This window comes from Coregonus lavaretus (genome assembly GCF_964263955.1).
Source record: "Coregonus lavaretus genome assembly, chromosome: 25".
NCBI lineage: Eukaryota > Metazoa > Chordata > Actinopteri > Salmoniformes > Salmonidae > Coregonus > Coregonus lavaretus.
Window position 1 is genome coordinate 4097056 of NC_140012.1, and position 23240 is coordinate 4120295.

General features: G+C 43.4%; 1 protein-coding gene across 1 annotated transcript; it reads right to left on the minus strand.

Annotated features, from left to right (window-relative positions):
* Positions 1-19634: 19634 nt before the first annotated feature.
* LOC311101090 (leucine-rich repeat-containing protein 4B-like) lies at positions 19635-22026 on the minus strand (the record flags this gene model as incomplete). Its single annotated transcript, XM_084142146.1, has 2 exons — positions 19635-21653; positions 21784-22026. 2 exons carry the CDS (start codon positions 22024-22026, stop codon positions 19635-19637), a joined length of 2262 nt encoding a protein of 753 aa, XP_083998272.1.
* Positions 22027-23240: the final 1214 nt, after the last annotated feature.

Below are 23240 nucleotides of genomic sequence, written 5' to 3' on the forward strand. Positions count from 1 at the left end.
CCGCTCTCTCCTTCGCCCCCCCCCTCTCTCGCTCTTGCTCTCTCTCCCTTTCTCTGAAGGACAGAGGTATTCCCACATTTCTCAGTTGCTATAGCAACACTGCGGCGAGAAAAAGAAAGAGAGGATGGAGCCTGGGAGAAGGAGAGAGGGGGAGGAGGGGAGGGGTAGAGAGAAACAGGGCCTAAGATGAGGGGATGTGTAAACAATGTTAATGATAGCTGGTCCTGACCGGAGCGATGGCGAATCTCCCCTCGTAGAGCCACCCAGAGCCCAGACTTATGTCACTCCCATTATGGTAGCCACAATAATGTAAAAAAAAGAATGGCCTGCCCAACATTTTTATACATGACCCTAAGCATGATGGGATGTGAATTGCTTAATTACCTCAGGAACCACACCTGTGTGGAAGCACCTGCTTTCAATATACACTGAACAAAAATATGAACGCAACATGCAACAATTTCAACAATTTTACTGAGTTGCATTTCATATAAGGAAATCAGTCAATTTAAATATATTCGTTAGGCCCTAATGTCGTACACGTTGATCCAGAGCATCATGCTCAATGGGTGACATGTCTGGTGAGTATGCAGGCCATGGAAGAATTGGGACATTTTCAGCTTCCAGGAATTGTGTACAGATCCTTGCGACATGAGGCCGTGCATTATCATGCTGAAACATGACGTGATGACGGTGGATGAATGTCACGGCAAAGGGCCTCAGGATCTCGTCACGGTATCTCTGTGCATTTAAATTGCCATCAATAAAATGCAATTGTGTTTGTTGTCTGTAGCTCATGCCTGCCGATACCATAACCCCACCGCCACCATGCGGCACTCTGTTCACAACGTTGACATCAGCAAACCACTCACCCATACGACGCCACACACGCTGTCTGCCATCTGTCCAGTACAGTTGAAACCGGGACTCATCCATGAAGAGCACACTTCTCCAGCGTGCCAGTGGCCATCAAAGTTGTTCATTTGCCCACTGAAGTCGGTTACGACGCCAAACTACAGTCAGGTCAAGACCCTGGTGAGAACGACGAGCACGCAGGTGAGCTTCCATGAGACAGTTTCTGACAATTTGTGCAGAAATTCTTCAGTTGTGCAAACCCACAGTTTCATCAGCTGTCCATGTGGCTGGTCTCAGATGATCCCGGTGGTGAAGAAGCCGGATGCGGAGGTCCTGGGCTGGTGTGGTTATTCGTGGTCTGCGGTTGTGAAGCCGGTTGGAGGTACTGGTAGAGAAATGAACATTCAATTCTCTGGCAACAGCTTTGTTGATATTCCTGCAGTCAGCATGCCAATTGCACACTCCCCCAAATCTGTGGCATTGTGTTGTGTGACAAAACTGCACATTTTACAGTAGCCTTTTATTGTCCCCAGCACAAGGTGCACCTGTGTAATGGTCATGCTGTTTAATCAGCTTCTTGATATGCCACACCTGTCAGGTGGATGGATTATCTTGGCAAATTTGAAATTCTCACTAACAGTGATGTAAACAAATTTGAGAGAAATAAGCTTTTTGTGCATATGAAACATTTCTGGGATCTTTTATTTCAGCTCATGAAACATGGGACCAACACTTTACATGTTGCGTTCATATTTCTTTTCAGTATACTTTGTATCCCTCATTTACCAAGTGTTTCCATTATTTTGGTAGTTACCTGTATGCACAGTATGTGTATGGAGTGCCTTCGGAAAGTATTCAGACCCCTTGACCTTTTCCACATTTTCTTAAGTTAAGCCTTATTCTAAAATTGATTCAATTGTTTTTTTCCCTCATCAATCTACACACAATACCCCCTAATGACAAAGCAAAAACAGTTTTTTATAAATGTTTGCTAATTTAAAAACTGCTGAAATATCACATTTACATAAGTATTTAGACCCTTTATTCAGTACTTTGTTGAAGCACCTTTGGCAGCGATCACAGCCTCGAGTCTTCTTGGGTATGACGCTACAAGCTTGGTACACCTGTATTTGGGGAGTTTCTCCCATTCTTCTCTGCAGATCCTCTCAAGCTCTCTCAGGTTGGATGGGGAGCATTGATGCACAGCTATTTTCACAGCTATCGGGTTCAAGTCCGTGCTCTGTCTGGGCCACTCAAGGACATTCAGAGACTTGTCCCGAAGCCACTCCTGTGTTGTCTTGGCTGTGTGCTTAGGGTCGTTGTCCTGTTGGAAGGTGAACCTTCTCCCCAGTCTGAGGTCCTGAGCGCTCTGGAGCAGGTTTTCATCAAGGATCTCTCTGTACTTTGCTCCGTTCATCTTTCCCTCAGTCCTGACTAGTCTCCCTGCCACTGAAAAACATCCCCACAGCATGATGCTGCCACCACCATGCATCACCGTAGGGATGGTGCCAGGTTTCCGACAGACGTGACGCTTGGCATTCAGGCCAAAGACTTTAATCTTGGTTTCAACAGACCAGATAATATTGTTTCTCATGGTCTGAGAGTCTTTAGGTGCCTTTTGGCAAACTCCAAGCGGGCTGTTATGTGCCTTTTACTGAGGGGTGGCTTCCGTCTGGCCACTCTACCATAAAGGCCTGATTGGTGGAGTGCTGCAGAGATGGTTGTCCTTCTGGAAGGTTCTCCCATCACCCCAGAGGACCTCTGGAGCTCTTTCAGAGTGACCATCGGGTTCTTGCTCACCTCACTGACCAAGGCCCTTCTCCCCCGATTGCTCAGTTTGACAGGGTGGCCAGCTCTAGGAAGAGTCTTGGTGGTTCCAAACTTCTTCCATTTAAGAATGATGGAGGCCACTGTGTCCTTGGGGACCTTCAATGCTGCACAAATGTTTTGTTACCCTTCCTCAGATCTGTGCCTCGACACAATCCTGTCTCAGAGCTCAGACAAGTCTCTGAATGTGGCCCAGCCAGAGTGGCCCAGCCAGAGTGGCCCAGCCAGAGTGGCCCAGCCAGAGTGGCCCAGCCAGAGCCCAGACTTGAACCCGATCTAACATCTCTGGAGAGACCTGAAAATAGCTGTGCAGCGACGCTCCCCATCAAACCTGACAGAGCTTGAGAGGATCTGCAGAGAAGAATGGGAGAAACTCCCCAAATACAGCTGTGCCAAGCTTGTAGCGTCATACCCAAGAAGACTCGAGACTGTAATCGCTGCCAAAGGTGTTTCAACAAACGACTGAGTAAAGGGTCTGAATACTTATGTAAAAAATATATATTTAATCAATTTTCGAATAAGGCTGTAACGTAACAAAATGTGGAAAAAGCGAATGGGTCTGAATTCTTTCCGAATGCACTGTATGTTTAGATGTATGTAATACCAATTATTTGTATCACGTCAACACATTAACACAACCAGACATGTGCCACTGAAGGGAAAATAATCTGGATGTCCTTGTTGCCAATATACATCTGATAGACAAGTGCACAAAATCCAATAGTTACTGTATGTATCACTATGGACATCAATGCATGTCCCATGCATACTACAAACATATGTGGACTGTTATATTGTTGGCAACGGTGTCTCTTATACATTCTGCATGTCAACTGTCTCTTTGTCCTTTCTTCTCAATCAATAACTCATCTCTTGACGTCAATACTGTTATCCCCCCATGGGACAAAAATGTCCTTCTTTAGGACAAATGGAGTATAAGGAAGGGGGTAGAGCGAAAGAAAGCTAGATAGAGGGGGAAAAGAGAGGTGGAGAGGGAGAGAAACTTGTTCTACCTTCATATCTTATTATGTTGTGCATAATATATCTGACACAGCAAGAATTGCTACATCTATTTTTTTCTTTATTTTTTATTTTTTTATTTTCTATTTTTACAGTCCTTTGCTTCTTAAAACAATGTTATTCTCTTTCTTTGCAAAAATAAGGACTTTTAAGCGATAATGAGGACCTGTCCCCAAAAAAGTGTATACAAATTGCAACAGTAATAAAATGGAATCAATATATGAAGCTACACACCACAGAGAGGCAGCAGACACAGAAACAATGATGTGCATTATGACCGCCCCATATTCTCAAATGAAATAAATCAAATAAAAAAATCAAATTTGCCAAATACAACAGGTGTAGACTTTACCGTGAAATGCTTACTTATGAGCCCTTTCCCAACAATGCAGTTAAAAAGTAAAAAAAGAGAAGGAAATAGTAACACAATACAATAACAATAAGGAGGCTATATACAAGGAGTACCGGTACCGAGTCAATGTACAGGGGTACGAGGTAGTTGAGGTAATATGTACATGTAGGTAGGGGTAAAAGTTACTAGGCAATCAGGACAGATAATAAACAGAGTAGCAGCTGTGTATGTGAAGAGTGTGAAAGTGTGTCTATGTGTGAGTGTGTGTGTGTTGTCAATATGCATGTGCGTGTGTATTTTGTGTGAGTGTATGTAGTGTGTGAGTGTGTGTGTGTGTGTGTCTGTGTGTGTGTGTGTGTGTGTGTGTGTGTGTGTGTGGTGTGTGTGTTGAAGTGTCAGTGTAGTATGTTTGTGAGTAGAGTCCAGTGAGTGTGCATAGAGCTAGTGCAAGAATGTCAGTGAAACAAAAAAGGGTGTCAATGCAAATAGTCTGGGTAGCCATTTGATTAACTGTTCAGCAGTCTTATGGCATAGGGGTAGAAGCTGTTCAGGAGCCTTTTGGTCCCAGACTTGGCGCTCCGGTACCGCTTGCCGTTCGGTAGCAAAGAGAACAGTCTATGACTTGGGTGGCTGGAGTCTTTGACAATTTTTAGGGCCTTCCTCTGACACCGCCTGGTATAGAGGTCCTGGATGGCAGGGAGCTCAGTCTCAGTCTACCCTCTGTAGCACCTTGCGGTCAGATACCAAGCAGTTGCCATACCAAAGGGTGAGGCAGCCAGGCAAGATGCTCTCAATGGTGCAGCTGTAGAACTTTCTGAGGATCTGAGGACCCATGTCAAATCTTTTCAGCCTCCTGAGGGGGAAGAGGTGTTGTCGTGCCCTCTTCACAACTGTGTTGTTGTGTTTGGACCATGATAGGTCCTTAATGATGTGGAAACCAAGGAACTTGAAGCTCTTGACCCGCTCCACTACAGCCCTGTCAATGGGGTGTGCTTGGCCCTCTGTTTCCTGTAGTCTATGATCAGCTCCTTTGTCTTGATAATGTTGAGGGAGAGATTGTTGTCTTAGCACCACACTGCCAGGTCTCTGACCTCCTCCCTATAGGCTGGCTCACAGTCGTGTCATCAGCAATTTAGTGATGGTGTTGGAGTCGTGCGCGGCTACACAGTCGTGGGTGAACAGGGAGTACAGGAGAAGACTAAGCACACACCCCTAAGGGGCCCCCGTGTTGAGGGTCAGCTTGGCGGATGTGTTGTTGCCTACCCTCACCACCTGGGGGCTGCCCGTCAGGAAGTCAAGGCTCCAGTTGCAGAGGGAGGTCCCAGGATTCTTAGCTTAGTGATGAGCTTCGAGGGCACTATGGTGTTGAACGCTGAGCTGTAGTCAATGAACAGCATTCTCACGTAGGTGTTACTTTTGTCCAGGTGGGAAAGGGCACTGTGGAGTGCAATACAGATTGCGTCATCTGTGGATCTGCTGGGGCGGTATCCGAATTGGAGTGGGTCCAGGGTGTCTGGGATGATGGTGTTGATGTGAGCCATGACTTTCAAAGCATTTCATGGCTACAGATGTTCTTTGAAAGGCTCACATCAGCACCATCATCCCAGACACCCTGGACCCACTCAAGAGTTCGCAGCGTAGGCACGGGTGGGCCTGGGTGGGCGCAGGCCCACCCACTCTGGGCCAGGCCCACCCAATCAGATTGAGCAGCAACAACAACAAAAATGATATATATATATTTATTTTATTTTATTTTTTATTATTCTCTACTTGTCAGTGTTCCACACGGGACATTATTTGTCTTTATACCTAAGCACTGTACTTGAATTGTGCAGGAGTTCACCGGAACTGAGTCCCGGCACTTAAATTGTTCTTCTGCTTGAGTTCCTATGGAATATTAGTGATAAAGTATTGAGGTGTTCCTGCACCTAAATGTAAACGGTACCAGCACCCAAAATGAGTACTGGAACCTATTTCAGTCCAAGTCAAGCCTAAACATACATACACCATCAGATATAATTCATAGCAAGCAGTAGGGAGGAGGTGGGACAACGAAAGGGATATACTATATATTGACAATAATAATAATAATACATTTTATTTGGCAGATGCCTTTCAGGACACTCAAGGACATCTTACATAAAATCTAGTGCTGTACATAAAATCAATTTAATGTAATGAATTTGAATTATGCTTGATTATTTACTGGGAAAAAACAATGAAAACTAATTGTAAAAAAAACAATCAGCTTATCAATTTTTAAATAATAGGCAGGTTCTGGCACGTGTCACTTCGCATTGATACCATGTGCAGTAAACAGTAGTTATCGCTGTGTAGGCTAGGCTACACTGTGTAGGCTACTCACCATTAGCTAGCTAGCTAAAACTCAGCCAACTTGGCTAGCAAAAATGGCCAAACAAAGCTCACTTTTAAACATTTTCAAGAGACCGTATATAGAAGAGGATGTTGGAGAATTTACCAAGTTATTTGATATCCGTGATTTCACCATGAAGGGCCTCTAGTCCCCCTCTATATCAATCACTGATTGCATTGATCTAATCGATGGCCATTCAGAGACAATGATCAGCACTACAACACTGTTTTTATTCAACACCTTTAGAAATCATGAAACATGCTTCTCCACTTCAACTCACATTCTCTCCCTCCGTTTTCTGAGACATCATCAGTCCAGTGAAAAAAAATTGAAAGTTATTTCAATTTATGCTCCGAGGTGCCTCGCAGTCCCGTGTAGCTCAGTTGGTAGAGCATGGCGTTTGCAACGCCAGGGTTGTGGGTTAATAATAATGGCGCCAGAGAAGATGGCTGCTGTTTTACAGCCCTCTAACCAATTGTACTATTATGTGTGTTTTTCCGCGTTATTTGTAATTTATTTTGTACATAATGTTTCTGCCATCGTCTCTTATAACCAAAAAGAGCTTCTGGATATCAGGACAGCGATTACTCACCTCGTATTGGACGAAGATTTCTTCTTCAACAAGGCGGCCGTGAAGGATATCCTACAGACACCCGACATGGCCCAAATCCCCGTCATTCGCATGAGGAAGAGACGGAGATATCGTGGACGTAGGTCGGGGTGCCTTGTAAGAATCCGACGGCGAGCGAGTAAACTGCCACTCCCATCAATCCTATTAGCCAATCTTCAATCATTTGAGAATAAATTGGATGACCTAAGATTACGGTTATCCTACCAACGGGACATTAAAAACTGTAATATCTTATGTTTCACCGAGTCGTGGCTGAACGACGACATGGACAACATACAGCTAGCGGGCTATACGCTACATCGGCAGGATAGAACGGCTGACTCCGGTAAGACAAGGGGTGGCGGTCTGTGTATATTTGTAAACAACAACTGGTGCACAAAATCAAATACTAAGGAAGTCTCGAGGTTTTGCTCGCCTGAGGTAGAGTATCTTATGATAACCACACTATTTACCAAGATAGTTTTCATCTATATTTTTCATAGCTGTCTATTTACAATGCTGGCATTAAGATTGCAGTGAATGAGCTGTATAAGGCCATAAGTCAACAGGAAAACGCTCATCCAGAGGCAGCGCTCCTACTGGCCGGGGACTTTAATGCAGGGAAACTTCAATCCGTTCTACCTAATTTCTACCAGCATGTTAAATGTGCAACCAGAGGAGAAAAAAACTCTAGACCACCTTTACTCCACACACAGAGACGCATACAAAGCTCTCCCTCGCCCTCCATTTGGCAAATCTGACCATAACTCTATCCTCCTGATTCCTGCTTATAAGCAAAAACTAAAGCAGGAAGTACCAGTGACTCGGTTAATAAAAAAGTGGTCAGATGACGCAGATGCTAAGCTACAGGAATGTTTTGCTAGCACAGACTGGAACATGTTCCGGGATTCTTCAGATAGCATTGAGGAGTACACCACATCAGTCACTGGCTTCATCAATAAGTGCATCGACGATGTCGTCCCCACAGTGACCGTACGTACATACCCCAACCAGAAGCCATGGATTACAGGAAACATCCGCACTGAGCTAAAGGGTAGAGCTGCCGCTTTCAAGGAGCGGGATTCTAAACCGGACGCTTATAAGAAATCCCGCTATGCCCTCCGACGAACCATCAAACAGGCAAAGAGTCAATACAGGACTAAGATTGAATCGTACTACACCGGCTCTGACGCTCGTCGGATGTGGCAGGGCTTGAAAACTATTACAGACTACAAAGGGAAGCACAGCCACGAGCTGCCCAGTGACACAAGACTTCCAGACGAGCTAAACCACTTCTATGCTCGCTTCGAGGCAAGCAACACGGAAGCATGCACCAGCTGTTCCGGATGACTATGTGATCACGCTCTCCGTAGCCTATGTGAGTAAGACTTTTAAGCAGGTAAACATTCACAAGGCCGCAGGGCCAGACGGATTACCAGGACGTGTACTCCGAACATGTGCTGACCAACTGGCAAGTGTCTTCACTGACATTTTCAACATGTCCCTGACTGAGTCTGTAATACCAACATGTTTCAAGCAGACCACCATAGTCCCCGTGCCCAAGGACTCTAAGATAACCTGCCTAAATGACTACCGACCCGTAGCACTGACGTCTGTAGCCATGAAGTGCTTTGAAATGCTGGTCATGGCTCACATCAACACCATTATCCCAGAAACCCTAGACCCACTCCAATTTGCATACCGCCCCAACAGATCCACAGATGATGCAATCTCTATTGCACTCCACACTGCCCTTTCCCACCTGGACAAGAGGAACACCTACGTGAGAATGCTATTCATTGACTACAGCTCAGCATTCAACATCATAGTGCCCTCAAAGGTCATCACTAAGCTAAGGATCCTGGGACTAAACACCTCCCTCTGCAACTGGATCCTGGACTTCCTGACGGGCTGCCCCCAGGTGGTAAGGGTAGGTAACAACATATCTGCCACACTGATCCTCAACCAGGGGGCCCTTCAGGGGTGCGTGCTCAGTCCCCTCCTGTACTCCCTGTTCACCCATGACTGCATGGCCAGGCACGACTCCAACACCATCATTAAGTTTGCCGACGACACAACAGTGGTAGGCCTGATCACCGACAACGATGAGACAGCCTATAGGGAGGAGGTCAGAGAACTGGCCGTGTGGTGCCAGGATAACAACCTCTCCCACAACGTGACAAAGACAAAGGAGATGATTGTGGACTACAGGGGAAAAAAGAGGACTGAGCACGCCCCCATTCTCATTGATGGGCTGTAGTGGAACAGGTTGAGAGCTTCAAGTTCCTTGGTGTCCACATCACCAACGAACTACCATGGTCCAAACACACCAAGACAGTCGTGAAGAGGGCATGACAAAGCCTATTCCCCCTCAGGAGACTGAAAAAATTTGGCATGGATCCTCAGATCCTCAAAAAATTCTACAGCTGCACCATCGAGAGCATCCTGACTGGTTGCATCACCTCCTGGTATGACAACTGCCTGGTATGACAACAAAAAATGTATGCACTCACTAACTGTAAGTCGCTCTGGATAAGAGCGTCTGCTAAATGACTAAAATGTCAATGTAAGTAATAGGTTACAACAACTGACCTATTGCCAGTGTTATCATATAGCCTAGCTTGAGAATCAAGCTTTTAAATATAAGGGACTCTACGTTATTTATAATAAGGGGTAGGCCTACATGGAGAAAATCTGACCTCTCTTATTATTTATGAAAATAGGCAAATGTATGAAACAACATTTATTTCCAGTCAATATTTATAGCCTATAATTTTAAGGAATTACATTTAATTGGAAATAGAACTTTGCACTGGGCTTCTCCGCCCATGCACTTTAGTTAGGCATTATAGGTTTATGATCATTTTATTGATATCACACAATACATTGTAGGCACACTTGATCTTCACTCAGCTTGCATTTTGACTCATAAAGTGATCTCGACTAAGAAAAGGTTGGTGATCACTGTTCTAGTCTATATAAGCTATGGCTGCCTATTGTGATTATTTGTCATGCCTACTCCCGTTCCCTCTCTCTGGTGCTCGACGTCGCCGTCTACTAACCACCATTCCTGGCAACCCACATTACGCACATTACCTTGGTTACTTCCCCTTTATTTAGCCCTCGGTAGCCTCAGTCTTCAGGCAGTATTGGTTTTGTTCACATTCAGTTTCTCCTGTTTTGTTTATCTGCTTATTCTCATTATTAAACTCACCTTCTGCACCTGCTTCCTGATTCCTAGCGTATACGTTACATTATTACTCTTACATCAGGGCATTATGTTGTAGTCTTCGTCTATTAATTATAGACCTATGGTTTATTATGTGTAGGTCTATGTGCGTCGTATGTTCAATGCAAGAGTCATGGATTTACATAGGCCTAAAAGACTATTTGGTCTGTAATGCAAAATCACATGTTAGATGGTTTGTTGTGTGTGATTGATTACAGTAGGGTATAGGGTAGGCTTTTATGATAATGATGATTTGAGTGGCCACATTTTGTCCCACCTACATTTTTGCTGGCCCTGCCATCAGTGGATTTCTGCCAACGACACTGGTTCGCACATTTGCCACTTAGACCTACTACATTACCAAGATTGTGAAACTGACGTTTACATGCAAAAGCATTCAAATGAAATATAGCTCATGTTACCAGGTTCAAAACTGAACACTCCACTCAATGAGTAGTGACATGCTCCAAACATGGACCTTTTACCCACTATTCATTTTACAATCCTTTACCATTTCCCCTTAATCCTCATCCACTTTCTTGCCATCATCCTATGGTGGTCCTAAGTAGCTTCACTGTATCATCCAGCAACCAGAGGCCTACTGTAATGCACCATATGCAGTAGTGGTGCATCCTGTAGTCTATTCCAAGATGTATCCACCACACATATCAACATTGTGCATTAACTTACCTTAGCATACCAACATACATTACCTACTACTTCATCCATGTTCATCTGCTAGACTAGGATATTGGAGGCGATGGAGAAATCGTTAAAGGGCAAGGGATCCCTTTTTAACCTCAAAACTCTTTTAACAGGGGCTGGTGAGGTATTTATGAAGGCCCTGTGCTTGTTAGAGGTTCTGTATTGGTAACATCTTACATGGTCAGAATGCATTATGAATGAGACCCTAACGCACTGATGCATTCTGAATGTGTAAGCTATTTTAGAATGTGTTCATGATGCACCGCAAGGAAAATATATTTTGGTCATTGACCCATTGCTTGATTGCTGGAAAGACAATCATCAGAGTTAAACATATATTTTTTTGACATTTTCTGTTACGGTAAGATGAGAGAAAAATAACATTCAAAGTGGAGAGACATTTGTTTTACAGCTTTATAATGTAACAGTTATAGTCTTGTGTATGTCCTCAAAGAATAGAGGAACATTTTTCAAATCATGTATGCATGGTATATACACTGAGTGTACTCAACGTGTCGAAAGTGTTCCACAGGGATGCTGGCCCATGTTGATTCTTGATACACATGGGAAACTGTTGAGCGTGAAAAACCCAGCAACGTTGCAGTTCTTGACACACTCAAACCGGTGCGCCTAGCACCTACTACCATACCCTGTTGAAAGGCACTTAAATATTTTGTCTTGCCCATTTAGCAACAAAGGAGTGGCTCAAGAAGAAGCACATTAAGGTCCTGGAGTGGCCTAGCCAGTCTCCAGACCTTAATCCCATAGAAAATCTGTGGAGGGAGCTGAAGGTTCGAGTTGCCAAACGTCAGCCTCAAAACCTTAATGACTTGGAGAAGATCTGCAAAGAGGAGTGGGACAAAATCCCTCCTGAGATGTGTGCAAACCTGGTGGCCAACTACAAGAAACGTCTGACCTCTGTGATTGCCAACAAGGGTTTTGCCACCAAGTACTAAGCCATGTTTTGCAGTGGGGTCAAATACTTAGTTCCCTCATTAAAATGCAAATCAATTTATAACATTTTTGACATGCGTTTTTCAGGATTTTTTTGTTGTTATTCTGTCTCTCACTGTTCAAATAAACCTACCATTAAAATTATAGACTGATCATTTCTTTGTCAGTGGGAAAACGTACAAAATCAGCAGGGGATCAAATACTTTTTTTCCTCACTGTATACCATGTCTCAATTGTCTCAAGGCTTAAAAATCCTTATTTAACCTGTCTCCTCCCCTTCATCTACACTGATTGAATTGGATTTAACAAGTGACATCAGTAAGGGATCATAGCTTTCACCTGGATTCACCTGGTCAGTTTGTCATGGAAAGAGCAGGTGTCCTTAATGTTTTGTACACCCAGTGTGTATCTCCTCTTAAATTTCAGTGTTAAACGAATATGCACACAATTCCTCCCAGTAACAATACAGGCAAAGGTTTCCATTTGAATTCAAACACATGCATTTCTTTACAATAATTGTCCATATTTTATTCCACAACATTTGTTTCAGGTTGGTACATGAACAGATTGGATCATCATATAAAGAATTGGCGCAGGCTCCAGATAAACTGTATCAACCTACTCCCTCATCTCCCACCCACTACCCCATTTTTGCATTAAACGATACAAAACATGAATCAAAATGAAAACAATATGCATTTTCCTCCATTAGTTTTTTTTTCAGAGTATAAAGACAAATACGCAGTTATTCCAGGTTACATAGCTTGCTGGGTTGAGTGCTGTCTCCCACTGAGAGAGACATCAGATGAGGTGAGGAAAATGCCCTGGGGGAGGAGTGTGTTAGGGAAGTGGAAGTGGGGATGGATGGATATATGGCTTCAGAGTATGACTAAAAGAGAAACAGGATAGCAGCTTCCATAGCACTTTGAGCTAGAACACACTGTCTAGAATATTAATCGAGATCAAAATCACATTTTGCTAAAAAATGGATTCTTTACATCTGTAGATTATATCATGTATGTACATTTCTGCATACCATACATTATGTTAGAGACAGACTGCAGTCCTCATCTCAGAGCCAAAAAAACTAAACTAAAAAAAAACAGTAATAATGTTTCTCTATTTACATACAATCATCAGACGGTTACACCACCCGTTCATGAAAATTGATCGCTCCTACAAACAGTGAGTCATGTGGCCGTGGATTGTTATATAAAGCAGGCAGACAGGCATCGAGGCATTCAGTTACTGTTCGATTGAACGTTAGAATGGGCAAAACGAGTGAGCTAAGCGACTTTGAGCGTGGTATGATCGTCGGTGCCAGCGCACCGGATCCAGTATCTCAGAAACGTCCGCCCTCCTGAGCTTTTCACGCACGGTAGTGTCTAGGGTTTACCAAGAATGGTGCTACAAACAAACAATATCCAGTCAGTGGCACTGCTTTGGGCGAAAACAGCGAATTGATCAGAGAGGTCGAAGGCGAATGGCAAGAATTTTGCATTCTAACAGGCGGGCCACAAACAGACAAATAACAGTGGTGTGCAAAACGGCATCTCGGAACGCACAACTCATCAATCCTTGTCGTATGGGCTATTGCAGCAGACGACCACACCGGGTTCCACTCCTATCAGCTAAAAACAATTGAGGAGTGGAAAAACATAGCCTGGAACATGACAGTGAGTTCAGTTTACTTGAGTGGCCTGCGCAGTGCCCAGATCTCAACCCAATAGAGCATAATTGGGATGAGATGGAACGGGCTGTTTGCAGCATGACTGTACAGCCGTCCAATCTGCAGCAACTGTGTGATGCCATCACGTCAGCATGGACCAACATGCCTGTTGAACGTTTCTGACACCTTGTAGAATGGCGCGAAGAATTCAGGCTGTTCTGGAGGCAAAGGGGGGTCCGACCCGGTACTAGATGAGTGTACCTAGTAAACTGTCCGGTGAGTGTATAAAAATCACTATCTCAAAAATAATTATATTTAATACAATATAACCCTAATACGCACACTAACTCCTATTCAGTTGAATGTCTTCTGTTCCTCTCACACACAGAGCATGTCACTCAATTCCTTAACAGGCCACATAATTCACAGCCAGGATCTAGCCGTTGATGCTACATCCACACTTGAATATAGCTACCATAAAACCGTAGGCATGCGCTACCTCCCTACAGCGAAAAAACAACATTTCCGTGGTTCCAGAGCAGAGGCACTACTGTAGCTGCTTACACACTGTGACACCTCGTCTCCATAGCACCATAGTGGAGTTGATGTAATGTCAGTCTCCCAACAGATGCTGCAGTATATGTGCAGTCTCTTTGTGGGCCAGGGTAGTGAGAAGGAAATCCCTTGAGAATCAGTGCTGGGAGGCTATTGAATTTGAAGGGACAATAGAAAAAGAGGGCAAGAGAGCAGGCTCAGGGAGAGGATAGATCCATGTTTTGGATCCAGATAAAGGGGACAGCGATGGGGAGGAAAGTTGCACCCATCCACAAAAACAATATGCCCCCATTTCATTTCAATTAGTCACGTCACAATCAGAAGATGAGAATATGAGCCTCCCGTCCATATGGTTGTGCCTTGCTGTGAGCGATGAGAATGGTGTTTTCTCAAGATCACCTTGCGCTGCCACACGTCCGTGTTAAGATCACACGTTCCTCTAATCACATTTGCATTCCAGCATTTCACTTTAATCTTTTAGTCTGGATGCGTGTTAAATTTGTTATCCACCGCCACATACGGCACATTCCGCTGCTCTCGTCACGGCATCTTAAGAATATTACGATTTGTGTTACTTAAATCTGCCTGTTCTGTCGACTTAAAAGCAGATATACAGCATGAGAGATGTTATGTTGGTGTTTTTTCTTTCACTAACTCACATTTCTTTCCTTTAAGCTAATGCTAAGAATTATAGCTCATACTGTGTGTTTGGAAAATTGGCAACACACTCACAGGTTATGAATTACCTACTTGAATTTTCACCTCAAGGTGTTTTGGGTGCAATTGCTTTCAAGACTTGTCTTAGCTCGAGGTTATCTGCTTCAACTTATTAATAAACACCATCCTTACTGGCAGCTCACCACTAACTACCAATCATCTCTTTAGATCCCATGTCTGTACTGCATTGTGATGCTTGTTCCAACAGGAAGTTCTTTAAACAGGAATGTAAAGGAAGTCTCCAGGGACCAATAGGGATCTCCAGGAGATGCAGGAGGACAACCACATACAAAGATGCCTCAGAGAATAGAATAGTGTCCCAAATGTACAGTAGTCTTTGTTAAACATGGTGCATAAGCGTCACAAACCATCAAATGTTCAAAATGGAAAACAAATCATCATTCTATTAATTATTTGGCTATCCACATTTCTTTATATTGGTTGTAATCAATTTGCAATAAAAATTATGAAACTGGGAAAAATAAGTGGAACATACTATGATTACAGTACAGTAGGCTTATACCAGCGGTTATGGGAAATTAGATTTCCCTTTGTATGATGAACCAGATGTAGGTAACTGTTCTCAACCATTATTCTGTGACCAATTGGGTGCAAAAAACAGACAGTTACTCCATTCTGACCATACTGAAACCACACATTAAACCATGTGCTGTATTCTAACAGTGTGTCAAATGAAGTAGTTAATGTATGAACCAAGAGTAAAATCCATCAAATGTCTTTTTTTTTAAATAAAGATTGCCGTTCCTATGTAAATATTATGAAGACAGTATGTCAGGCCACCTCAAGTATTATTACATTCACATTTTAGTCATTTAGCAGACGCTCTTATTCAGAGCGACTTACAGTTAGTGAGGGCATACATTTTTCATACTGGCCTCCCGTGGGAACCGAACCCACAACCCTGGCGTTGCAAGCGCCATGCTCTACCAACTGAGCTACAGGAGGCCACTTACTGTACACATCAACATGCTAGCAACATCACAAAACAAAGAGTACTTACTCACAGGGATGTAAGTAGTCTTATACAATCTGAACTAATCATGAGGTGCCGCAGTGGATCGCAGGTCTGCATACCCCCCACCCCGTTGCAGTTTTAATGTACGATTGCTGTAATTCTACACATTTTGACATGGGGCAGAGAGAAGATTTAGTAATTGTATAACGAATTTCATGCAATTCTACACATTTTGCAATAGGGTGGAGGGAAATGTTAGCTTTTTTTATATGATAGCTGAGTGAGAGTGACTAACAAAATCAATGGGGTAATTCAACCATGATTACAACAAGTTTAGATAGCTGGCCGCTAGACTAACTTACTGATCAATTGTTATTTTTTTTGCTGACATGGGCTAATTGTCTGTCTGTCACTGTCACTGTCTGTGACTGACATAACAAGACAAAAACTGCTGATGCACAACCAAATAGCGAAATCGCAAAATTATATTCTACTATTCTAACTCTAAACAGTAAATTGAGACACAGACTAAAAATTCATCCGTGGGCCTACATAAGGGGGGCCACCAGTTGCCCATCCTTGCATTAGGCCGCTCTCTAATAGTCCAAATGGCATAAAGCAGGGATCATTCAGCCACAATAAATAAATAATAATGAACACAAAAATGATGCTTTTTATTATTTCGCATTTAAAGAAATCCTATAGCTTAACTTCATTTCTTTCACTTCATTAAAAAGCTTTCCAAACAACAACATAGTTCAGTTTCTCGTTCTGTTTATCAAATGGAATCTCGTACCAAAAAGTCAGTTTGTGGTTTACAGTACAGTATTCCATTACTGTGGGAGGGTTGACAAATGACACACTCAGTATTCCATCTGTTGCAAGAGGCCATCATCATCTTCTTCTGTAAAGTAGAGTAAAGATGACATAGTTCATGTGTTCTCTACTGGTGTTGTTACTCGGGGCATGGTTTAGTAGTGACTGTATAGTACTTCCTGTTGTGCATTTCTTCCATCATATTCCAGTTGTGTAGACATTTACTACACCATTAATTTCAGGGTGTAACATGGTCCTTATAATAACAACAATAATAATAATAATAATAATAATAATAATAATAATAATAACAATAATACTAAATGTATAAATAGTAATATAGCTTAAATAATAGACATAGTTTCTCCAATGGTATGAAAGTAACATGTCTACAATAGTGATGTTGATCATCAAACATTGTGCCAAATATTATAATTCCAAGAAAGGACTTTCTAGTTATGTTACTGTGGTTTACTCTCATGTTGCATACTCAGAGGTATTTAATATGCTCTTTGAAATGTGACAGTGCAGTTACCAAATGTAGCACATCAACAGTGCAGCCATATGTTGGAGTTTTTAGTCTTCATTTATATTCTAGTAGCGTCTCAGTAGGGAAACAGTTGAACTGTGCTCACAAAAAGTGATATGTTGCTTTACAACTCCCTAATAGTTATATGTTGCTTTACAACTCCCTAATAATTCCTTGGTTGGGCAAGCGCTTTGCCTGTTTAATCTCAGAAAGACTATGAGCAACATATAAAGTGACCTGTTGTTGACTATAGTTTTGCATGTTGTTTTCATATATTAATACTGATCAAACTAACTGAAAGCCCTATGTAAATGTCTAATACAACAGATACAATCATATATTCTATCAGAATTTATCATATTATTTTTAATGTTATCATTATTTCCCCAAAACATGTACCTTTGTTTCTAGTGGTGCACTCATTACAGGAGTAACTAGTAGATCAGAAGAATCCCCACTCAACACACTCAAGGCAACAGCTCTGAAAATGTATGCAGCACTGCGAGGAGAGGGGTGCAGCAAAAGCGAATGTTTAGTGGTTAACAAATTACATAGAGCACCATGTTGGTGCAAGATCACCTCCATATACAAAAATACTACTTACTGTGTGTAGGATTACACTTACACATACGTCTAATCTCAGCTGCAACAATCGGTCTTTCACTTGAATGTGGTTGGCGTGTTCAGTTGGCTCTCAATTGCAACAACCATTTTCACATTTTCTCGGAGTTAAGAAGTGAAGCGGAAGCTTTTTCAGGAGACAAACTGGATTCTGTGTCACTTTAAGCAGCCTTTTAATGCCAATGTAACTCTCTCATAAGAATGACTAAAAGCCTGTCATGAGATATTAAGAGAACAGACATCATACTATGGTTACCAAGATGACTAATGGGTGAATCGTATACCATATAGGTTCAACCTATATTGAAAAATGTAGCCTACTACTGCATGTTTCAATTGGTTTCCATTGACCTCCAAGACCTCGATATATGATTTATTTATTTATTTATTTATGTGAATGACACATGGCTAGACAATTGTACACATTATATCAAACTAAGCAAAAAATAATTGACGACAGTTTAAATGCACAAAGCTTTAAATGGTATTAACACATGAAAGGTACACTGTAAAAAGGTGGTTTGTAGAATTGTCATACAACCAAATACTATTATCATACATTTCTGTTACACTAAACCAAAGATGGTGGTTGAATCCACCGACTGAATGCCATTTCAAAGACAGGCATTTAATCACCCTTTTGACAGTATTATGTGGCATCAAAATGGTCACCATGAGAAAGGAGTTCATATCAAATTCCCCACTTATAGCAAATATCTTGCCACTGATCTGTTGTTTTACACTTTGTCAACATTTCCCGTTGCCCATACAATTCTTTGCAAGATATTAGCTCACTGTTGATGTGTTTTGTTATTTAACCTAAATTTGCTGATGACACATGCTGGCACCTGAAGCTCATTTTAATAATCAAGTAGCCTGCTGGAATATATGGAATATACTCTCAAAACAAACAAGAACAGAATTGTCCAGTTATCATCACTGCAGAGGGAGTGAAACACAGACAAAAGCTTGTCAAACAGAAAACTGTGGGACCTCTCCTACGATTTTCCAATATTCATGGAAGCCAAATTCATAGAATCACAATGAGTGTTGCAATTGAGCCCTTATGTTTTGGAGAAGTAGCCAAACTCAAAACATATGTATCGTATAATCAACCTTCACAATCACCACCCCTGATTATTCACAAAACAAACTATTACAGCTCATACATCCTCCAAAATATCTCTGCATTGGAATCTGCAATGTTACATATTCAAATGAAAATATACTTATAGAATTTGTGAATTTTCACAGTAATTTGTACTGTACTGTACCTTTTGTCCTTCAATTTCTGCCTACCTACGGCCTCAAGGGAGACTATTGAGTTTATATCAGAGAGTCTTTCGCAAGTGTTTTCTGTAAAAGAGAAATGTCTAGTATTTTTTCCTGTAATGTCTCATAACTCAAACGTCAATGTGGTAAGTGCTGTGCATGTCTTAAGTCTTGACTGACTTGCCAACAAAGACTTAGGGGATTGAGCAACAGTACTTGGAAAGGTTACTTATTCTATGTGAATACAACTCGTAGAAACTGCAAGAAACATTTGCTTTGGCACAGATTTACATTGTAGCGATGTTCGATTTTTAACTCCATTGCCGTGACCGTTACTCCAAACACAAGTGGCCCATTGTGGTAATCCTTGGCTCAGTACACTTTAGCTGACCAGTCTATGTGTTTGTGTATTGCGGTGTCAGTCTATCCTCTCTCTTGGTGTAATGTTAATGCACTGTAGTGTCTAATCATTCAGTGCGTAAACCAGCCATCAATCCCCTCTCTGTCTTTCCCTTGCACTCTCTCTCTCTCTCTCTCTCCTCACTCTTTGTTCTCAAATTTGAGTCTCTTGAACGTTTTCCTTTGAGTTTCCCTTGAACAGAAGAGGCTCCATTTGTGGATTCTGGTTCTGGTTCTGGACCATGAAACCCTTGATCGATCCGTGTAATCCCATGGGGGGCATGGGGAGGGACATTGGCAGAGGTGGGGAAACAGAAAGAGGGTTGGTGTTGGTGCCGTTTCCAGACATGGTCTGGAAAGTGGCTGAGGAGATTGGGACCTGTGTACAGGAGATCGGGATATCCTGGCCTTGCTGGTTAAGTGGAGACGGATTGTTCTTGTTGCTTAGAGTACCGACTCCTGCCCCTGTCCCAATGGTCAGACCCATCACGTTGTTGTTGAAATGATTGGCCTTGTAGTAATGGTTAAGATGCTCTGATCGCCCGAAGTTGGGAAGGTTGACTATTTCCGGGTGATGCATCCTCAATGTTCCGTCTCCTCCGCACCCGGATTGCATGGTCGATCCCCCTGAGATGCCGCTCCCGGCCCCGGCACCAATCTCGTCTTCCACGTTGATGATCTCGATGGCGCGGGTGGGGCCATGGTGCTTGTGCAGCTGGTGCTGCTTCCTCAGCTTGTAGAAGACCACCAGCATCACGGCTGCCATGAAGGTGATGGCCACAAAGCAGCCGATGATGATCTTGGTGGTCTTCATCACGTCGTCCAGGCCAGTGATGTTTGTGACGTCCATTATCGACACTGTGACTGTATTTTCAGTATTTCTGGTGGCTCGCGGGGAGAAAGAGGAGAGAGAAGAGCGAGATGGAGATATGGTGAATCCAGCCCTGCCTTTACCCAGTACCCCTCCTGAAAAAGTGGGACCCAGGTAATCTGGCGGTACGTAGGTTTCGTTGATGTACTGCCTCCCAGCATCCTCACCATTGTTTGTTTCCACAGTTTCAACAGTGACAGTGGTGAAGAAGCTGTAGGGGTTGCTGGAGTCGGAGGAGGACACGTTGAGCACTGCAGTCGCCGTGGTGTTGCCAGCGGAGTTGGTCACCATGCAGGTGTATTGGCCTGTGTCCTGCACAGTCACGTTGGTGAAATTCAGGGTGCCGTCATGAAGGACTGAGATCCTGACGCGGTACGATCCGTGGGTCATGAGGGTGCCATTTGGGGTGAGCCAGTTGACAGACGTCATGGAGGTGCCAGTGCGACACTTCAGCTCCGCGGCCATGCCCTCTGTGACATTGAGGTCGGTGGGTGGCTCTACGATGACGGGAGCGTAGCATGTGAAGTGGCTCTGGTCCAGCTCACCAATGTACCGGCCCTTCAGGACTGGTGGCGCGTGGCAGCGGGCGCAGCATGTGGTGTTACTGGGCACCGTCTCCTTGAGCCACCAGCTGAGCCACAGGACATCGCAGTTGCACACCCAGTGGTTGTGGTTGAGGTGCACCCGCTCCAACTGGTGCAGTGGAGTGAAGAGGTCGTGGGGCAGCGAATGCAGAGAGTTGTGGGACAGGTTGAGCTCCTCCAGGTTCTTCAGGTCGTCGAAGGCATTGCGCTCAATGACCGTCACCTTGGAGTGCATGAGCCACAGTTTGCGCAGCGACACCAGGCCCTGGAAGGAGCCCGGCCTGACGAGCCCCAGTTGGTTTCCCGACAGCTCCAGCTCCTCCAGTCTCACCAAGGGCGTGAGGTTGGGGATGTCCTTCAGGCCGCACATGCCCAGGTTCAGGAAGCGCAAGTTGACCAGGCCCTCAAAGGCGGCCTCGGAGATGTAGTCCAGCTTCCTGAGTTCGCCCAGGTCGAGCCGGCGCAGGGAGGGAACGCGGTGAAAGGCGTACGCTGGCAGTGTCTCGATGGGGTTGTTCCGTAGCCAGAGCTCCCGCAGTTTGCTGAGGTACTCAAAGGCCTGTGACGGTACCAGCGTGAGGCGATTGTCAAAGAGCTCCAGGGTGTTGAGGTTTGGCAGGCCATTGAACGCGCCCACCTCAATTTGTCGGATGTGGTTCTTGGAGAGCTGCAGTATTTCCAAATGCCGCAGGTGCTTGAACGTGTCTGACTTTATCACCTGTTGAGATATATAAAAACATGCTGGTACATTGTAGCCACATGAAACCTCTCTGCCGTAAAGCATACTCTGTTCATATGCGTACATGTATGGATTGTGGGTAAATGTAATAAGAGAAAGGCATATTTACCTGAATCGTGTTCTCTTGTAAGTTGAGGTATCTTGTGTTCACAGAAATACTGTCCGGTACGTCCTCTAAACTCTTCCTTGTACAGATGACTCGGCTTGCCTGATTGGAGCAGCTACAGGGGTTGGGACATGGGGGCACGGCCTCTGTCAGCTGAGGTCCATGGTGGTGAAGCCACAGCAAAAGCTGGACCAACCAGAGGAGGGGGGAGGGGGTGGAGGGGCTGGTCACCATGACAACATGCATGTCAAATTAGTCATGACCCAACCTTAGTTCTAATATGTTGATAAATCACCTCCAATACAAGACAATTAAGTGGTTATTTTGATGTTCATTTTACCAATTCTCTTTCAAGTCGTTTTAAAAATCATGAAGAACTGTTAGATATTAAATGTTCTCTTGATTGATCATATATATTTCCTCACTTGACTTTGTTCATGTCAGTTTAAATATGAAATGCCTTCAATTTTTCAGCATATCTTTTTAGGGAATTAATAATTGTCCCATGACAATTATTAAAATAACAAAGGAGATGTTTGGTGAATCAGCTCTTGAAAGGGGTGTCTCTATGGAGGGTAGATGCTCCTCACTGTAGGGGGGAGAGAGAGAGAGAGAGAGAGAGAGAGAGAGAGAGAGAGAGAGAGAGAGAGAGAGAGAGAGAGAGAGAGAGAGAGAGCGAGAGAGAGAGCGGGAGAGAGAGAGAGAGAAAGGGGGATCAGACAACTGAACAAGGCATGAGTACTGACACATTAGCGCTGTAACTGTAGAACCTCTGTAAAATCTCTGTGGGCACTGAAACGTTTAATCATGTGGGATATAATTGCAAGATTGATGGTCAATAGATAATATGCATGGAAAGCATGTCAACTTTCAGGTTTACACTAGAGCATTGCTTCTCATAAATTAGTCTCTAGAGACTACTGATGAGTCACCTACTATTTCATTCATAGGTCGAGGTAAACATTTTGGTCAAGGCTTGATACTTTGTTCAAAAGGAGGATCACACAATTCTAAAAAGCTACTTGAGAGCTAAGGTGTACCACAACTCAAAGTACCACAGGCCTAGAGCAAAGTAAATATTGGTAATTAAATAAATGTAGTGTATGATTCATTACTCAATGATGAAAGAAAAACAAACTCCTTTGGTATTTATGAGCTTACTCATACACACGGTAATGTATGTAGAGAAAAGGTATTTGCAGGAAAGATAAACTTGTCTGTGACTTGAACTCTGTGAAGCATTTATTTGGGCTGCAATTTCTGAGGCTGGTAACTTTAATGAAATTATCCTCTGCAGCAAAGGTAACTCTGGGTCTTCCATTCATGTGGTGGTCCTCATGAGAGCCAGTTTCATCATAGCGCTTGATTGGTTTTGCGACAGCACTTGAAGAAACTTTCAAAGTTCTTGAAATGTTCCGTATTGACTGACCTTCATGTCTTAAAGTAATGATGGACTGTCA